Source organism: Balaenoptera ricei, chromosome 8 (genome assembly GCF_028023285.1).
Source record: "Balaenoptera ricei isolate mBalRic1 chromosome 8, mBalRic1.hap2, whole genome shotgun sequence".
NCBI lineage: Eukaryota > Metazoa > Chordata > Mammalia > Artiodactyla > Balaenopteridae > Balaenoptera > Balaenoptera ricei.
The window spans coordinates 57084571-57104281 of NC_082646.1; the positions used below are offsets into that span (position 1 = coordinate 57084571).

Below are 19711 nucleotides of genomic sequence, written 5' to 3' on the forward strand. Positions count from 1 at the left end.
AATTAAAGACAAAGAAAAATTATTGAAAGCAGCAAGGGAAAAACGACAAATAACATACAAGGGAACTCCCATAAGGTTAACAGCTGATTTCTCAGCAGAAACTCTACAAGCCAGAAGGTAGTGTTGTGACATATTTAAAGTAATGAAAGGGAAGAAGAACCTACAACCAAGATTACTCTACCCGGCAAGGATCTCATTCAGATTCAACAGTGAAATCAAAAGCTTTACAGACAAGCAAAAGCTAAGAGAATTCAGCACCACCAAACCAGCCCTACAACAAATGCTAAAGGAACTTCTCTAAGTGGGAAACACAAGAGGAGAAAAGGACCTACAAAAACAAACCCAAAACAATTAAGAAAATGGTCATAGGAACACACATATCGATAACTACCTTAAACGTGAATGGATTAAATACTCCAACCAAAAGACACAGGCTTGCTGAATGGATACAAAAACAAGACCCATATATATGCTGTCTACAAGAGGCCCACTCCAGACCTAGGGACACATACAGACTGAAAGTGAAGGAATGGAAAAAGATATTCCATGCAAATGGAAATCAAAAGATAGCTGGAGTAGCAATACTCATATCAGATAAAATAGACTTTAAAATAAAGAATGTTACAAGAGACAAGGAAGGACACTACATAATGATCAAGGGATCAATCCAAGAAAAAGATATAACAATTATAAATATATATGCACCCAACATAGGAGCACCTCAATACATAAAGCTACTGCTAACAGCTCTAAAAGAGGAAATAGACAGTAACACAGTAATAGTGGGGACTTCAACACCTCACTTACACAAATGGACAGATCACCTAAACATAAAATTAATAAGGAAACACAAGCTTTAAATGACACAATAGGGCTTCCCTGGTGGCGCAGTGGTTGAGAGTCTGCCTGCCAATGCAGGGGACACGGGTTCGAGCCCTGGTCTGGGAGGATCCCACATGCCGCGGAGCAACCGGGCCCGTGAGCCACAACTGCTGAGCCTGCGCGTCTGGAGCTTGTGCTCCACAACAAGAGAGGCTGCGATAGTGAGAGGCCCGCGCACCGCGATGAAGAGCGGCCCCCGCTTGCCACAACTAGAGAAAGCCCTCGCACAGAAACGAAGACCCAACACAGCCATAAATTTAAAAATTAATTAATTAATTTTAAAAAAAATGACACAATAGACCAGATAGATTTAATTGATATTTATAGGACATTCCATCCAAAAACAGCAGATTACACTTTCTTCTCAACTGTGCACGGAACATTCTCCAGGATAGATCACATCTTGGGTCACAAATCAAGCCTCAGTGAATTTAAGAAAATTGAAATCATATCAAGCATGTTTTCTGACCACAACGCTATGAGATTAGAAATCAAGTACAGGGAAAAAAACGTAAAAAACCGAAACATATGGAGGGTAAACAATACGTTACTACATAACCAAGAGATTACTGAAGAAATCAAAGAGGAAATCAAAAAATACCTAGAGACAATGACAAGGAAAACACGATGACCCAAAAACCTATGGGATGCAACAAAAGCAGTTCTAAGAGGGAAGTTTATAGCAACACAAGCCTACCTCAAGAAACAAGAAAAATCTCAAATAAACAATCTAACCTCACACCTAAAGGAACTAGAGAAAGAAGAACAAACAAAACCCAAAGTTAGCAGAAGGAAAGAAATCATAAAGATCAGAGCGGAAATAAATGAAATAGAAACAAAGAAAACAATAGCAAAGATCAATAAAACTAAAAGCTCGTTCTTTGAGAAGATAAAACTGATAAACCATTAGCCAGACTCATCAAGAAAAAGAGGGAGAGGACACAAATCAATAAAATTAGAAATGAAAAAGGAGAAGTTACAACTGACACCACAGAAACACAAAGGATCATAAGAGACTACTACAAACAACTATATGCCAATAAAATGGACAACCTGGAAGAAATGGACAAATTCGTAGAAAGGTATAACCTTCCAAGACTGAACCAGGAAGAAGCAGAAAATATGAACAGACCAATCACAAGTAATAAAATTGAAACTGTGATTAAAATCTTCCAATAAACAAAAGTCCAGCACCAGATGGCTTCACTGGTGAATTCTATCAAACATTTAGAGAAGAGCTAACACCCATCCTTCCCAAACTCTTCCAAAATATTGCAGAGGAAGGAACACTCCCAAACTCATTGTATGAGGCCACCACCACCCTGATACCAAAACCAGACAAAGATACTACAAAAAAAGAAAATTACAGACCAATATCACTCAAGAATATAGATGCAAAAATCCTCAACAAAATACTGGCAAACAGAATCCAACAATACATTAAAAAGATCGTACACCATGATCAAGTGGGATTTATCCCAGGGGTGCAAGGATTCTTCAAGACAGATGTCACAGATGTCACAGAGACACTGATGTCGAGAACAAACGTATGGACAGCAAGGGAGAAAAGTGCCAGCGGGGGGTGGGGGTGTGTGTGTGTGTATGTGTGTTTGTATGTGATGAATTGGGAGATTGTGATCGACATATATTCACTAATATGTATAAAATGGATAACTAATAAGAACTTGCTGTATAAAAAAATAAATTAAATAAAATTCAAAAATTCAAAAAATAAAATAAAATAAAAGGGCTGTTGTGTCAAAAAAAAAAACTATGCTTACCAGTTACAGGGTGGGGGGCATGGGGAGAGGAGGGATAAATTGGGAGATTGGGATTGACATATACACACTACTAAATATAAAATAGATAACTAGTAAGGCCCTACTGTATAGCACAGGGAACTCTACTCAATATTCTGTAATGATCTATATAGGAAAAGAATCTAAAAAAGAGTGGATATATATACATGTATAAGTGATTCACTTTGCTATACAGCAGAACTAACACAACATTGTAAATCAACTATACTCCAATAAATATATAAAAAAAACAAAAAACAACAACAAAAAAAGATTATCCACAGAGTGAAAAGGCAACCGCAGCAGGCTCTGGGAAAAAATATTTGGAAAGATGGTGGAGTAGAAGGACGTGCACTCACCCCTTCTTGCAAGAGCACGAGCATCACAACTAACTGCTGAGCAACCATCAACAGAAAAATGCTAGAACCTACCAAAAAAGATACCCTACATCCAAAGACAAAGGAGAGACTACAGCGAGACGGTAGGCAGGGCTCAAGTGCAATAGAATCAAATCCCATACCCACCAGGTGGGCAAGCCACAAACTGTTAAACAATTATACCACAGAAGTTCTCCCACTGGAGTGAGGTTCTGAGCCCCGTGTCAGGCTTCCCAGCCTGGAGGTCCAGCAATGAGAGGAGGACTCCCCAGAGAGTCCGGCTTTGAAGGCCAGCGGGATTGACTGCAGGACTTCCACGTGACTGGAGGAAACAGAAACTCCACTCTTGGAGGGCACACACAGTCTTGTGCGCACCAGGACCCAGGGGAAAAAAGCAGTGACTCCATAAGAGACTGGGCCAGACCTACCTGCTAGTATTGGAGGGTCTCCTGCAGAGGTGAGGGGGGAGCTGTGGCTCACTGCAGGGACAAAGACACTGGAAGCAGCAGTTCTGGGAAGTACTCATTGGCATGAGCCCTCCCAGAGGCCATGATTAGCCCCACCAAACAGCCTGTAGGCTCCAATGCTGGGTTGCCTCAGGCCAAACAACCAACAGCGAGGGAACACAACCTCACCGTTCAGCAGACAAGTGGATTAAAGTTGTTTTACTGAGCATGGCCCTCCCCACCAGATGGACAAGACCCAGCTCTACCCACCACTGGTCCCTCCCGTCAGGAAGCTCGCATAAGCCTCTTATATAGCCTCATCCACCAGAGGACAGACAGTAGAAGCAAGAAGAACTACAATTCTGCAGCCTGCCGAACAAAAACCACAATCACAGAAAGTTACACAAAATGAAATGGCAGAGGACTATGTCCCAGATGAAGGAATGAGATAAAACCCCAGAAAAACAACTAAGTGAAGTGGAGATAGCCAAACTTTCAGAAAAAGAATTCAGAATAACGATAGTGGAGATGATCCAGGATCTCGGAGAAAGAATGGAGGCAAGGATCGGGAAGATGCAACAAATGTTCAACAAAGACCTATAAGAACTAAAGAACAAACAGAGATGAACAGTACAATAAATGAAATGAAAAATACACTGGAAGGAATCGATAGCAGAATAACTGAGGCAGAAGAACAAATAAGTGACCTGAAGACAGAATAGTGGAAATCACTGCCTTGAAACAGAATAAAGAAAAAAGAATAGAAAGAAATGAAGACACTCTAAGAGACCTCTGGGACAACATTAAACGTACCAACATTCACATTATAGGGGTCCCAGAAGGAGAAGAGAGAGAGAAATGACCTGAGAAAACATTTGAAGAGATAATAGCTGAAAACTTCCCTAACAAGGGAAAGGAAACATTCACCCTAGTCCAGGAAGCGCAGAGAGTCCCAGGCAGGATAAACCCGAGGAGAAACACACCAAGACACACAGTAATCAAACTGACAAAAATTAAAGACGAAAAAAAATTTTTAAAGCAACAAGGGAAAAACGACAAAGAACATACAAGGGAACTCCCATAAGGTTATCAGCTGATTTCTCAGCAGAAACTCTGCCTACCAGAAAGAACTGGCCTTTCATCACTATTTAAAGTGATGAAAGGGAGGAACCTACAACCAAGAATACTCTACCCAGCAAGGCTCTCATTCAGATTTGATGGAGAAATCAAAAGCTTTAGACAAGCAAAAGCTAAGAGAATTCGGCACCATGAAACCAGCTTTGCAAGAAATGCTAAAGGAACTCCTCTAGGAGTAAGAGTAAGAGACCAGCAACTTGAAACAACCTTGTGGGCTTCCCTGGTGGAGCAGTGAATAACAATCCACCTGCCAATGCAGGGGACACAGGTTTGATCCCTGTTCTGGGAAGATCCCACATGCCGCGGAGCAACTAAACCCATGCACCACAACTACTGAGCCTGCACTCTAGAGCTCACGCGCAACAACTACTGTAGTTGCTCCGCAACAAGAGAAGCCACCGCAATGAGAAGCCCGTGCACCACAACAAAGAGTAGCCCCCGCTCACCACAACTAGAGAAAGCCCACGTGCAGCAACAAAGACCCAACACAGCCAAAAATAAATAAATAAAATAAAAATTTAAAAAATTAAAAAAGAAACTTGTACACCTACAGACTGCTATATCAAAACCTCAAGGGAATAACAAACCCAAAACTACAGTAGATACACACAAAAATGAAAAAGCAACCCAAACACAACACTAAAGATGGTCATCAGACCACAAGAGAAGAGAACAAAAGAGGTAGAGAAGAAAAAAGACCTACAAAAACAAACCCAAAACAATTAAGAAAATGGCAATAGGAACACACATATTGATAATTACCTTAACTGTAAATGGATTAAATGCTCCAGCCAAAAGACGCAGGCTTGCTGAATGGATACAAAAACAAGACCTATATATATGCTGTCTACAAGAGACCCACTTCAGAGCTAGGGACACAGACAGACTGAAAGTGAGGGGATGGAAGAAGTTATTCCATGCAAGTCGAAATCAAAAGAAAGCTGGAGTAGCAATACTCATATCAGACAAAACAGACTTTAAAATAAAGACTGTTGTAACAAAAAAAAGACATAGGACACTACATAATGATCAAAGGATCAATCCAAGAAGAAATAACAACTGTAAATATATATGCACCCAACATAGGAGCACCTCAATATATAAGGCAAATACTAACAGCCATAAAGGGAGAAATCGACAGTAACACAATAATAGTGGAGGACTTTAACACCCCACTTTCATCAATGGACAGATCATCCAGACAGAAAATCAATAAGGAAACACAGGCCTTGAATGACACATTAGGCCAGATGAACTTAATTGATATTTATAGAGCATTCCATCCAAAAGCAGCACAATATACACTTCTGAAGTGCACATGGAACATTCTCCAGGACTGACCACATGCTGGGCCACAAAGCAAGCTGTGGTAAATTTAAGAAAATTCAAATCATATCAAGCATCTTTTCCAACCACAATGCTATGAGACTAGAAATAAACTACAAGAAAAAAACTGTAAAAAACACAAGCACATGGAGGCTAAACAATATGCTACTAAACAAACAATGGATCACTGAATTAATCAAAGAAATAAAAAAATACATGTTGACAAATGAAAACAAAAACAAAATGATCCAAAATCTATGGGATGGATATTCAACTAATGCTAAATACAGCGTGGTTCGACCATAAAGTTTAAGTAGGACAGAGGGAAGAGACGAGGCTAAAAGGGTAAGCCAAGGTCTAATTACAGGACTCTTCAGAAGCCATTTAAAGAGTATGGATTTAATCTTCAGGGGAATGGTAATCTATCAACACAATAATTTTTGTAGTTTAAGATTATTCTGGGAGGATTAACCAAGATGGCGGAGTAGAAGGACGTGCTCTCACTCCCTCTTGGGAGAGCACCAGAATCACAACTGGCTGCTGGACAATCATTGACAGGAAGACCCTGGACTTCACCAAGGAGGATACCCCATGTCTAAGGACAGAGGAGAAGCCACAGTGAGACAGTAGGAGGGGCGCAATCAGAGTAAAATCAAATCCCATAACTGCTGGGTGGGTGACTCACAGACTGGCGAACACTTATACCACAGAAGTCCACCCACTGGAGTGAAGGTTCTGAGCCCCACGTCAGGCTTCCCAACCTGGGGGTCCGGCAACGGGAGGAGGAGTTCCTAGAGAATCAGACTTTGAAGCCTAGTGGGAATTGATTGCAGGACTTCGACAGGACTGGGGGAAACAGAGACCCCACTCTAGAGGGCGCATACAAAATAGTGTGTGCATCGGGACCCAGGGGAAGGAGCAGTGACCTTGGGGGAGACTGAACCAGACATACCTGCTGGTGTTGGGGGGTCTCCTGCAGAGGCGGGGGCTGGCTCTGTTTCACCGTGGGGACAAGGACACTGGCAGCGGAAGTTCTGGGAAGTACTCCTTGGCGTGAGCCCTCCCAGAGTCTGTCATTAGCCCAACCAAAGAGCCCGGGTAGGCTCCAGTGTTGGGTTGCCACAGGCAAAACAACCAACATGGAGGGAACCCAGCCCCACCCATCAACAGTCAAGTGGATTAAAGTTTTATGGAGCTCTGACCGTCACAGCAACGGTCAGCTCTACCCACCTCCAGAGCCTCCCATCAAGCCTCTTAGATAGCCTCAACCACCAGAGGGCAGACAACAGAAGCAAGAAAAACTACAATCCTGCAGCCTGTGGACCAAAAACCACAGTTACAGAAAGATAGAGAAGATGAAAAGGCAGAGGGCTATGTACCAGATGAAGGAACAAGAAAAAACCCCAGAAAAACAAGTAAATGAAGTGGAGATAGGCAACCTTCCAGAAAAAGAATTCAGAATAATGATAGTGAAGATGATCCAGGACCTCGGAAAAAGAATGGAGGCAAAGATTGAGAAGATGCAAGAAATGATTAACAAAGACCTAGAAGAATTAAGAACAAAAAAACAGAGATGACCAATACAATAACTGAAATGAAAACTACACTAGAAGGAATCAATAGCAGAATAACTGAGGCAGAAGAACGGATAAGTGACCTGGAAGACAGAATGGTGGAATTCACTGCTGCGGAACAGACTAAAGAAAAAAGAATGAAAAGAAATGAAGACAGCCTAAGAGACCTCTGGGACAACATTAAACGCAACAACATTCGCATTATAGGGGTCCCAGAAGGAGAAGAGAGAGAGAAAGGACCAGAGAAAATATTTGAAGAGATTATAGTCGAAAACTTCCCTAACATGGGAAAGGAAATAGCCACCCAAGTCCAAGAAGCGCAGAGAGTCCCATACAGAATAAACCCAAGAAGAAACACGCCGAGACACATAGTAATCAAAGTGGCAAAAATTAAAGACAAAGAAAAATTATTGAAAGCAGCAAGGGAAAAACGACAAATAACATATAAGGGAACTCCCATAAGGTTAACAGCTGATTTCTCAGCAGAAACTCTGCAAGCCAGAAGGGAGTGGCATGATATACCTAAAGTGATGAAAGGGAAGAACCTACAACCAAGATTACTCTACCCAGCAAGGAACTCATTTAGATTTGATGGAGAAATCAAAAGCTTTACAGACAAGCAAAAGCTAAGAGAATTCAGCACCACCAAACCAGCTCTACAACAAATGCTAAAGGAACTTCTCTAAGTGGGAAACACAAGAGAAGAAAAGGACCTACAAAAACAAACCCAAAACAATTAAGAAAATGGTCATAGGAACATACATATCGATAATTACCTTAAACATGAATGGATTAAATGCCCCAACCAAAAGACATAGACTGGCTGAATGGATACAAACACAAGACCCATATATATGCTGTCTACAAGAGACCCACTTTAGACCTAGGGACACATACAGACTGAAAGTGAGGGGATGGAAAAAGATATTCCATGCAAATGGAAATCAAAAGAAAGCTGGAGTAGCTATACTCATATCAGATAAAATAGACTTTAAAATAAAAGATGTTACAAGAGACAAGGAAGGACACTACATAATGATCCAGGGATCAATCCAAGAAGAAGACATAACAATTATAAATATATATGCACCCAACATAGGAGCACCTCAATACATAAGGCAACTGCTAACAGCTATAAAAGAGGAAATCGACAGTAACACAATCATAGTGGGGGACTTTAACACCTCACTTACACCAATGGACAGATCATCCAAAATGAAAATAAATAAGGAAACAGAAGCTTTAAATGACACAATAGACTAGATAGATTTAATTGATATATATAGGACATTCCATCCAAAAACAGCAGATTACACGTTCTTCTCAAGTGCGCACGGAACATTCTCCAGGATAGATCACATCTTGGGTCACAAATCAAGCCTCAGTAAATTTAAGAACATTGAAATCATATCAAGCATCTTTTCTGACCACAACGCTATGAGATTAGAAATGAATTACAGGGAAAAAAACGTAAAAAAGACAAACACATGGAGGCTAAACAATACGTTACTAAATAACCAAGAGATCACTGAAGAAATCAAAGAGGAAATAAAAAAATACCTAGAGACAAATGACAATGAAAACACGACGACCCAAAACCTATGGGATGCAGCAAAAGCGGTTCTAAGAGGGAAGTTTATAGCTATACAAGCCTACCTAAAGAAACAAGAAAATTCTCAAGTAAACAATCTAACCTTACGCCTAAAGAAACTAGAGAAAGAAGAACAAACAAAACCCAAATTCAGCAGAAGGAAAGAAATCATAAAGATCAGAGCAGAAATAAATGAAATAGAAACAAAGAAAACAATAGCAAAGATCAATAAAACTAAAAGTTGGTTCTTTGAGAAGATAAACAAAATTGATAAGCCATTAGCCAGACTCATCAAGAAAAAGAGGGAGAGGACTCAAATCAATAAAATCAGAAATGAAAAAGGAGAAGTTACAACAGACACCGCAGAAATACAAAGCATCCTAAGAGACTACTACAAGCAACTTTATGCCAATAAAATGGACAACCTGGAAGAAGTGGACAAATTCTTAGAAAGGCATAACCTTCCAAGACTGAATAAGGAAGAAACAGAAAATATGAGCAGACCAATCACAAGTAATGAAATTGAAACTGTGATTAAAAATCTTCCAACAAACAAAAGTCCAGGACCAGATGGCTTCACAGGTGAATTCTATCAAACATTCAGAGAAGAGCTAACACCCATCCTTCTCAAACTCTTCCAAAAAATTGCAGAGGAAGGAACACTCCCAAACTCATTCTACGAGGCCACCATCACCCTGATACCAAAACCAGACAAAGACACTACAAAAAAAGAAAATTACAGACCAATATCACTGATGAATATAGATGCAAAAATCCTCAACAAAATACTAGCAAACAGAATCCAACAACACATTAAAAGGATCATACACCACGATCAAGTGGGATTTATCCCAGGGATGCAAGGATTCTTCAATATACGCAAATCAATCAATGTGATACACCATATTAACAAATTGAAGAATAAAAACCATATGATCATCTCAATAGATGCAGAAAAAGCTTTTGACAAAATTCAACACCCATTTCTGATAAAAACTCTCCAGAAAGTGGGCATAGAGGGAACCTACCTCAACATAATAAAGGCCATATATGACAAACCCACAGCAAACATCATTCTCAATGGTGAAAAACTGAAAGCATTTCCTCTAAGATCAGGAACGAGACAAGGTTGCCCACTCTCACCACTATTATTCAACATAGTTCTGGAAGTCCTAGCCATGGCAATCAGAGAAGAAAAAGAAATAAAAGGAATACAAATTGGAAAAGAAGAAGTAAAACTGTCACTGTTTGCGGATGACATGATACTATACATAGAGAATCCTAAAACTGCCACCAGAAAACTGCTAGAGCTAATTAATGAATATGGTAAAGTTGCAGGATACAAAATTAATGCACAGAAATCTCTTGCATTCCTATACACTAATGATGAAAAATCTGAAAGAGAAATTATGGAAACACTCCCATTTACCACTGCAACAAAAAGAATAAAATACCTAGGAATAAACCTACCTAGGGAGACAAAAGACCTGTATGCAGAAAACTATAAGACACTGATGAAAGAAATTAAAGATGATACCAACAGATGGAGAGATATACCATGTTCTTGGATTGGAAGAATCAACATTGTGAAAATGAGTATACTACCCAAAGCAATCTACAGATTCAGTGCAATCCCTATCAAATTACCAATGGCATTTTTTACGGAGCTAGAACAAATCATCTTAAAATTTGTATGGAGACACAAAAGACCCCGAATAGCCAAAGCAGTCTTGAGGCAAAAAAATGGAGCTGGAGGAATCAGACTCCCTGACTTCAGACTATACTACAAAGCTACAGTAATCAAGACAATATGGTACTGGCACAAAAACAGAAACATAGATCAATGGAACAAGATAGAAAGCCCAGAGATTAACCCACGCACCTATGGTCAACTAATCTATGACAAAGGAGGCAAAGATACACAATGGAGAAAAGACAGTCTCTTCAATAAGTGGTGCTGGGAAAACTGGACAGCTACATGTAAAAGAATGAAATTAGAATACTCCCTAACACCATACACAAAAATAAACTCAAAATGGATTAGAGACCTAATTATAAGACTGGACACTATAAAACTCTTAGAGGAAAACATAGGAAGAACACTCTTTGACATAAATCACAGCAAGATCTTTTTTGATCCACCTCCTAGAGTAATGGAAATAAAAACAAAAATAAACAAGTGGGACCTAATGAAACTTCAAAGCTTTTGCACAGCAAAGGAAACCATAAACAAGACGAAAAGACAACCCTCAGTATGGGAGAAAATATTTGCAAATGAATCAACGGACAAAGGATTAATCTCCAAAATATATAAACAGCTCCTTCAGCTCAATATCAAAGAAACAAACACCCCAATCCAAAAATGGGAAGAAGACCTAAATAGACATTTCTCCAAAGAAGACATACAGACGGCCACGAAGCACATGAAAAGATGCTCAACATCACTAATTATTAGAGAAATGCAAATCAAAACTACCATGAGGTATCACCTCACTCCTGTTAGAATGGGCATCATCAGAAAATCTACAAACAACAAATGCTGGAGAGGGTGTGGAGAAAAGGGAACCCTCTTGCACTGTTGGTGGGAATGTAAATTGATACAGCCACTATGGAGAACAATATGGAGGTTCCTTAAAAAACTAAAAATAGAATTACCATATGACCCAGCAATCCCACTACTGGGCATATACCCAGAGAAAACCGTAATTCAAAAAGACACATGCACCCGAATGTTCATTGCAGCACTATTTACAATAGCCAGGTCATGGAAGCAACCTAAATGCCCATCGACAGATGAATGGATAAAGAAGTTGTGGTACATATATACAATGGAATATTACTCAGCCATAAAAAGGAACGAAATTGAGTCATTTGTTGAGACGTGGATGGATCTAGAGACTGTCATGCAGCATGAAGTAAGTCAGAAAGAGAAAAACAAATATCGTATATTAATGCATGTATGTGGAACCTAGAAAAATGGTACAGATGAGCCAGTTTGCAGGGCAGAAGTTGAGACACAGATGTAGAGAATGGACATATGGACACCAAGGGGGGAAAACTGCGGTGAGGTGGGGATGGTGGTGTGCTGAATTGGGCGATTGGGATTGACATGTATACACTGATGTGTATAAAACTGATGCCTAATAAGAATCTGCAGTATAAAAAAACAAACAAAACAACTAATACTAAACTTTCATTGGGTTATTTGTATGGAAATATGTTAATATAAATGTTTCAGACATTACATGAAATTTCTAAAAATCTTATATTTGTATTTGTATGGAAATATGTATGGAAATATGTTAATATAAATATTTCAGACATTACATGAAATTTCTAAAAATCTTATATTTGTATTTGTATGGAAATATGTATGGAAATATGTTAATATAAATGTTTCAGACATTACATGAAATTCCTAAAAATCTTATATGTTCTGGTATAATGTTATAAGTAATAATCCTAGTTATTACTTTAAAATGTGTATCTCAAAAATAACTAATTTTCTTGTCAACTGCATTATTATGAACTTTCATCAAATATTTAACCGTGGTCATTTTTAAGTCTTTTGTCATTTACAGACAGTTCTGGGTGTACTCTGATGATTTTGCAAATATGTTCCTATAAAAGTGTTTCATCTTCAAGAAATTCATGGAAAAGACTCTGACAAGTACAGGTTTCTGATAACTGACTGTACTGCTGAACTGAATGAATAAGCATTTTCAGAACTCTAATGAAAAACCGATGAACTCATAAAAGTGCTAACAAAAGATCAAGATGAAAAAAAAAATTTAATTACATGGGACTGAGTGAACTGATGAGGATGAGTATAATTTTTGTGACTTTCTGTCTGAATTTAAAAAAAAAAAATCCCACAAGGACTCAGAGGCAAAGAATATACAAATCAATTTTCACTGCAAAGTAAAGGAGCTGTTACAGTGGAGGATTACTGGACTGAATGTCAATATTATGACATAGTATGAGTGTGTTTCATGTTTGGTAATTGCAATCGTTGTTGTTGTTGTGGTCATCCATGTACAATGCTTGGTGTCAGTCTATTTATCTCTTGTAAAAATAAAATACAGTGTGTGTGTGTGGAAAAAAAAAAAAGATTATTCTGGCTATGGTAGAGAATCAATCAAGTAAAATAAAACTGGAGAGAGACAAGTTATATAATTTGGGGTAGGAGATAATGATGGCCTGAACCAAAGTGGTGGCAGTAGGAATGAAGGGAAATGGATAGACACCAGATATACTTTTTAGTTAGAAGGAATGGGATTTGGGGACTAAATGTAAGAAATGAGGTAAAGAGAAATGTCAGGGTCAAGGTTTATTTATAACCTCCTAAATTGTTATAGATTTCATTTTGACAAATCAATATACTTTCATCACATGCTCCATTGCATTGTCATTAATCCATTTCATGTGTATATGTTTAGTTTTTATAAAATAGCCAGAAAATTGTGAGAAGGAAGACTCCTCTGATGTTCATTCTTTGTCCTCTTATAATGTGCTTAACTTTGAGCAAAGTTATTATAAATGAATAAATGGGAAATAAACTAAAAAAAAACAAACAAACAAACAAAATCTATGGGATGCAGCAAAAGCAGTTCTAAGAGAGAAGTTTGTAGCAATACAATCTCTCCTCATGAAACAACAAAATCTCAAATAAACAACCTAAACTTACACTTCAAGCAACTAGAGAAAGAAGAACAAACAAAACCTATAGTAGAAGGAAAGAAATCATAAAGATCAGAGCAGAAATAAATGAAATAGAGACAAAACAACAGCAAAGATCAATGAAACTAAAACCTGGTGCTTTGAAAAGATAAACAAAATTGATAAACCTTAGCCAGACTCATCAAGAGAAAAAGGGAGAGGACTCAATTCAATAAAGTTAGAATGAAAAAGGAGAAGTTAAAACTGACACCACAGAAACACAAAGGATCACAAGAGACTACTACAAACAACTATATGCCAATAAAATGGACAACCTGGAAGAAATGGACAAATTCGTAGAAAGGTACAATCTCCCAAGACTGAACCAGAAAGAAATAGAAAATATTAACAGACCACCCACAAGCACTGAAATTGAAACTGTGATTAAAAGACTCCCAACAAACAAAAGTCCAGGACCTGATGGCTTCACAGGCGAATTCCATCAAACATTTAGAGAAGAGCTAACACCTTTCCTTCTGAAACTTTTCCAAAAAATTGCAGAGGAAGGAAAACTCCCGAACTTATTCTATGAGGCCACCATCACCCTGATACCAAAACCAGACAAAGATACTATAAGAAAAGAAAATTATAGGCCAATATCACTGATGAACATAGACACAAAAAATCCTCAACAAAACACTAGCAATCCAAATCCAACAATACATTAAAAGGATCATACACCATGATCAAGTGGGATTTATCCCAGGGATGCAAGGATTTTTCGATATCTGCACATCAATCAGTGTGATACACCACATTAACAAATTGAAGAATAAAAACCATATGATCATCTCAACAGATGAAGAAAAAGCTTTTGACAAAATTCAGCACCCATTTATGATAAAAGCTCTCCAGAAAGTGGGCATAGAGGGAATCTACCTCAACATAATAAAGGCCATATACGACAAACCTACAGCTAACATCACACTCAATGGTGAAAAGCTGAAAGCATTTCATCTAAGATCAGGAACAAGACAAGGATGTCCACTCTCACCACTTTTATTCAACACAGTTTTGGAAGTCCTAGCTACAGCAATCAGAGAAGAAAAGGAAATAAAAGGAATCCAAATTGGAAAAGAAGAAGTAAAACTATCACTGTCTGCAGATGACATGATACTATACATAGAAAATCCTAAAGATGCTACCAGAAAACTACTAAGCTCATCAATGAATTTGGTAAAGTTGCAGGTTACAAAATTAATATACAGAAATCTGTTGCATTTCTATACACTAACAATGAAAGATCAGAAAGAGAAATTCAAGAAACAATCCCATTTACCATCACATCAAAAAGAATAAAATACCTAGGAATAGACCTTTCCTCCTTATGTAGGAATAGACCTACATAAGGAGACAAAAGACCTGTACTCCAAAAACTATAAAATACTGATGAAAGAAACTGAAGGTGACACAAACAGATGGAAAGATATACCATGTTCTTGGATTGGAAGAATCAATATTGGCAAAATGACTACATTACCCAAGGAAATCTATAGATTCAATGTAGATTGAATCAATTAATTTGATCAATAAATTAATCCCTATCAAATTATCAATGGCATTTTTCACAGAACTAGAACAAAAAATCTTAAAATTTGTATGGAGACACAAAAGACCCAGAATAGCCAAAGCAATCAGAAAAACAAAAAAGGAGCTGAAGGAATCAGGCTCCCTAACTTCAGACTATACTACAAAGCTATTGTCATCAAAACCGCATGGTACTGACACAAAAACAGACACATAGATCAAAAGCCCAGAAATGACACGCACCTATGGTCAATTAATGTGCTATAAAGGAGGAAAGACTATACAATGGTGGAAAGACAGTCTCTTTAACAAATGGTGCTGGGGGGACTTCCCTGGTGGCGCAGTGGTTAAGAATCCACCTGCCAATGCAGGGGACACGGGTTTGATCCCTGGTCCGGGAAGATCCCACATGCCACGGAGCAACTAAGCCCATGCGCCAGAACTACTGAGCCTGCGCTCTGGAACCCACGAGCCACAACTACTGAGCCTGCCTGCTGCAACTACTGAAGCCCGTGTGCCTAGGGCCTGTGCTCTGCAACAAGAGAAGCCACCTCAATGAGACGCCGGCGCACCACAACAAAGAGTAGCCCCCGCTCACCACAACTACAGAAAGCCCACACACAGCAGCAAAGACCCAACACAGCCAAAAATAAAAAAATTTAAAAACCAAATGGTGCTGGGAAAACCAGACAGCTACATGTAAAAAAATGAAATTAGATCATTTTTTAACACCATACACAAAAATAAGCTCAAAATGTATTAAAGACATAAATGTGAGACTGGACACTATAAAACTCTTAGAGGAAAACACAGGCAGAACATTCTCTGACATAAATCACAGCAATATTTTTTTCAATCCATCTCCCAGGGTAATAGAAATAAAAACAAAAATTTTTAAATGGCGCCTAATTAAATTCAAAAGCTTTTGCACAGCAAAGGAAACAATAAACAAAATGAAAAGACAACCCACAGATTGGGAGAAAATGTTTGCAAATCATGTGACTGACAAGGGATTAGTCTCCAAAATTTACAAACAGCTCATGCAGCTTAATATCATCAAAACAAACAACCCAATCAAAAAATGGGCATAAGACCTAAATAGACATTTCTCCAAAGAAGACATACAGATGGCCAAGAGGCACATGAAAAGCTGCTCAACATCACTAATTATTAGAGAAATGCAAATCAAAACTACAATGAGATATCACCTCACACCAGTCAAAATGACTATCATCAAAAATCCACAAACAATAAATGCTGGAGAGGGTGTGGAGAGAAGGCAACCCTCCTACACTGTTGGTGGGAAGGTAAATTGGTACAGCCACTATGGAGAACAGTATGGAGGTTCCTTAAAAACTAAAAATAGAGCTACCATATGATCCTGTAATTGCACTTCTGGGTATATATCTGGAGAAAAACATGGTCATGGTCCAAAAGGATACATGCACCCCAATGTTCACTGCAACACTGTTTACAATAGCCAAGACATGGAACCAACCTAAATGTCCATCGACAGAGGAATGGATAAAGATGTGGCACATATACACAATGGAATATTAGCCATTAAAAAGAATGAAATAATGCCATTTGCAGCAATAAGGATGGACTTAGATATTGTCATACTGAGTGAAGTTAAGTCAGACAGAGAAAGACAAGTATCATATGATATCGCTTATATGTGGAATCTAAAAAGAAATGATACAAATCAACTTATTTACAAAACAGAAACAGACTCACAGACTCAGAGAAGGAACTTATGGTTACCAGGTGGGAAGGGTGGGGGGAACAGATAGTTAGGGAGTTTGGGATTGACATGTACACACTGCTACATTTAAAATGGATAACCAACAAGGATCTACTGCATAGCACAGGGAACTCTGCTCAATATTATGTACAACCTAAATGGGAAAACAATTTGAAAAAGAATAGATACATGTATATGTATAACTGAATCACTTTGCTGTACACCTGAAACTATCACAATATTGTTAACCAACTATATTCCAATATAAAATAAAAAGTTAAAAAAAATTTGCAAATCATGTATGTGATACAGGATTAATATTCAGAATATACAAAAGGACTCCTCAAACTCAACAACAAAAAACAAACAACCTGATTCAAAACTAGGTAATGGATTTAAACAGACCTTTTGCCAAAGAAGACATACAAATGGCCAATAAGCACATAAAAAGATGCTCAACATCACTAATCATTAGGGAACTGCAAATTAAAAACTATTATGAGATACCACCTCACACCCATTAGGATGACTATTATCAAAAAAACAGAAAAGAAGTGTTGGGAGGATGTAGAGAAATCCCAACCCTTGTGCACTGTTGGTGGGAATGTAAACTGGTGCTGCCAGTGTGGAAAACAATATGGAGGTTCCTCAAAAAAACTAAAAAACAGAACTACCATATCACCAAGCAATTCCACTTCTGGGTATGTAACCGGAAGAATCAGAAGCAGGGTCTCGAAGAGATATTTGTACTCCCATGTTCATAGTGGCATTATTCACAACAGCTAAAACATGGAAGCAACCCAGGTGTCTGTCACTCTACCAATGGACAGATTACCAAAATGTGGTTTATACACACAATGGAATATTATCCAGCCTTAAAAAAGGAAAGAAATTCTGAAATATGCTACAATATGGATGAACCCTGAGGACATTTGCTAAGTGAAATAAGCCAATCACAAAAAGACAAATACTGTACGATTTCACTTATATGAGGTACTTAAAGTAGAGACAAAATCAGAGAGACAAAACATATAACAGTGGTAGTCAAAGGCTGTGGGGAGGGGAGAATGAGAATATGGGAAGTTAGTGTTTAATAGGCACAGAGTTTCAGATTTACAAAATGAAAAGTGTTATAGGGATGGATGGTGGTGACGGTTGCACAACAATGTGAATGTACTAAGCAAGCCATAAGTTAGATAGGTAGCCATTGATGATAAAGATTTTGTTTTAGTAAAAGGGGGCATCTAACGCCAGGGTGAGTGGAAGTCCTACTGTGGAAGACACTATCCACCCCCACGGACTCTAGCAGAAAAGTCAGTGATGTCGACCAACCCAGAGCACACTCCCTTCCCACTGCGGCTGAGCCCCTGAATCCCCATCTCAAGTTCCCATCCGGTCTTGACCTACTGCCTTGGCAATGGCCTGGAGCCCTCTGGGAACTCTCACCTGCCCTTCACATACCCATAGACCTCAGGGAATTATGCCGATAATACAAAGCAGGACCCACCCTCTCCAACCCCTACCTCACCCCCCGCACACCAGGGAGCCCAGAGGAGAGAAGCAGGGGCAGACAGGGAATTCAAAAGCAGCACCTACTCGGAAGCCATGAACAAGGCCTGAAGGATGCTGTTCACATAGCACGTGTTGCCCAGATTGATTAAACCAATCTTGCCAGTGTCTGACTTGGCCATGAGCCGGGGGTAGAAGCCAGCCAGCTCACTCTTCTGCGAGGTCCAGGCATCCTGCCCCAGCAGCTGCTTGATTCGGTCCTCATTGGGAACATGGAGGTCCTGAGGGGGAAACAAGCCAGCAGGACAGTGGGCACCAGGTTTAGCTCTAAAAATATCACCTCCTCTGGGAAGCCTTCTTGGACTACAGCCTACTACACACCTGCCCAAGCAAACCACCCCAAAAATGTCCTAGACATGTGTGAGAACACCCCCTTGCTTTCAAACATGTTCTAGGTTTTCATCTTGACGTGTGGGCCTTCTACATGATCTTTCATGCCACAACTGCCTTAAGAAAGGGGCAAAATCCCCACCGTGTAGATGAAAAAACTAAGACCCAGATACAGAAAGAATTTTCTTAGAGGCAATAAGCGAAGAATCTACTATATGTTAGATGAGCCCAAGATGTGACAGACTGTAAGCAATGACAACACTGGCCCACTGGCCCAATCCAGCAATGTCGAGATCTCAACCCTGGTCCTGACTCTTGTCCTCACAGCTCTCTGGCTGTGGTCAGTGAGTCTCTATGACTCAGTCAGTTAACCTCCCTGGACCTCAGTTTGCTCATCTGTCAAGTGAGGATACTCCTACCTTATATCAGTTTGGCACTCTATACTTACACAGTGCTTGCTCCTGTTTTCGCCTCCTCTACTTTAAAGTTTGCGAAGTCAGCTTTTTTGAATTAGTAACCCCTTACCCCAACCCCGAACTTGATCCTACAGTCAGGACGGGGGAGGATGGGAGGATCCTGGGGGTCTGAGGTAGGGGTCCTTGGTCACAGGCTCAGGGATTAGCATGCTTTCCCACTCGTTTTCCTTTTTCACATTAAACAGCTGCACTGAAAAGAATATTACCAAGCACT

The 19711-nt window shown here is 39.2% G+C and overlaps 1 protein-coding gene across 2 annotated transcripts in view; it reads right to left on the reverse strand.

The window, feature by feature from the left end:
- USP35 (ubiquitin specific peptidase 35) overlaps positions 1-19711 on the reverse strand; it is an 89354-nt gene that overhangs the window by 47162 nt on the left and 22481 nt on the right. For both annotated transcript variants that reach the window (XM_059930714.1, XM_059930713.1), the window contains one exon: positions 18719-18912. In XM_059930714.1, the coding sequence (XP_059786697.1) occupies positions 18719-18912 (194 nt within the window). The remainder of the gene's footprint in view (positions 1-18718; positions 18913-19711) is intronic.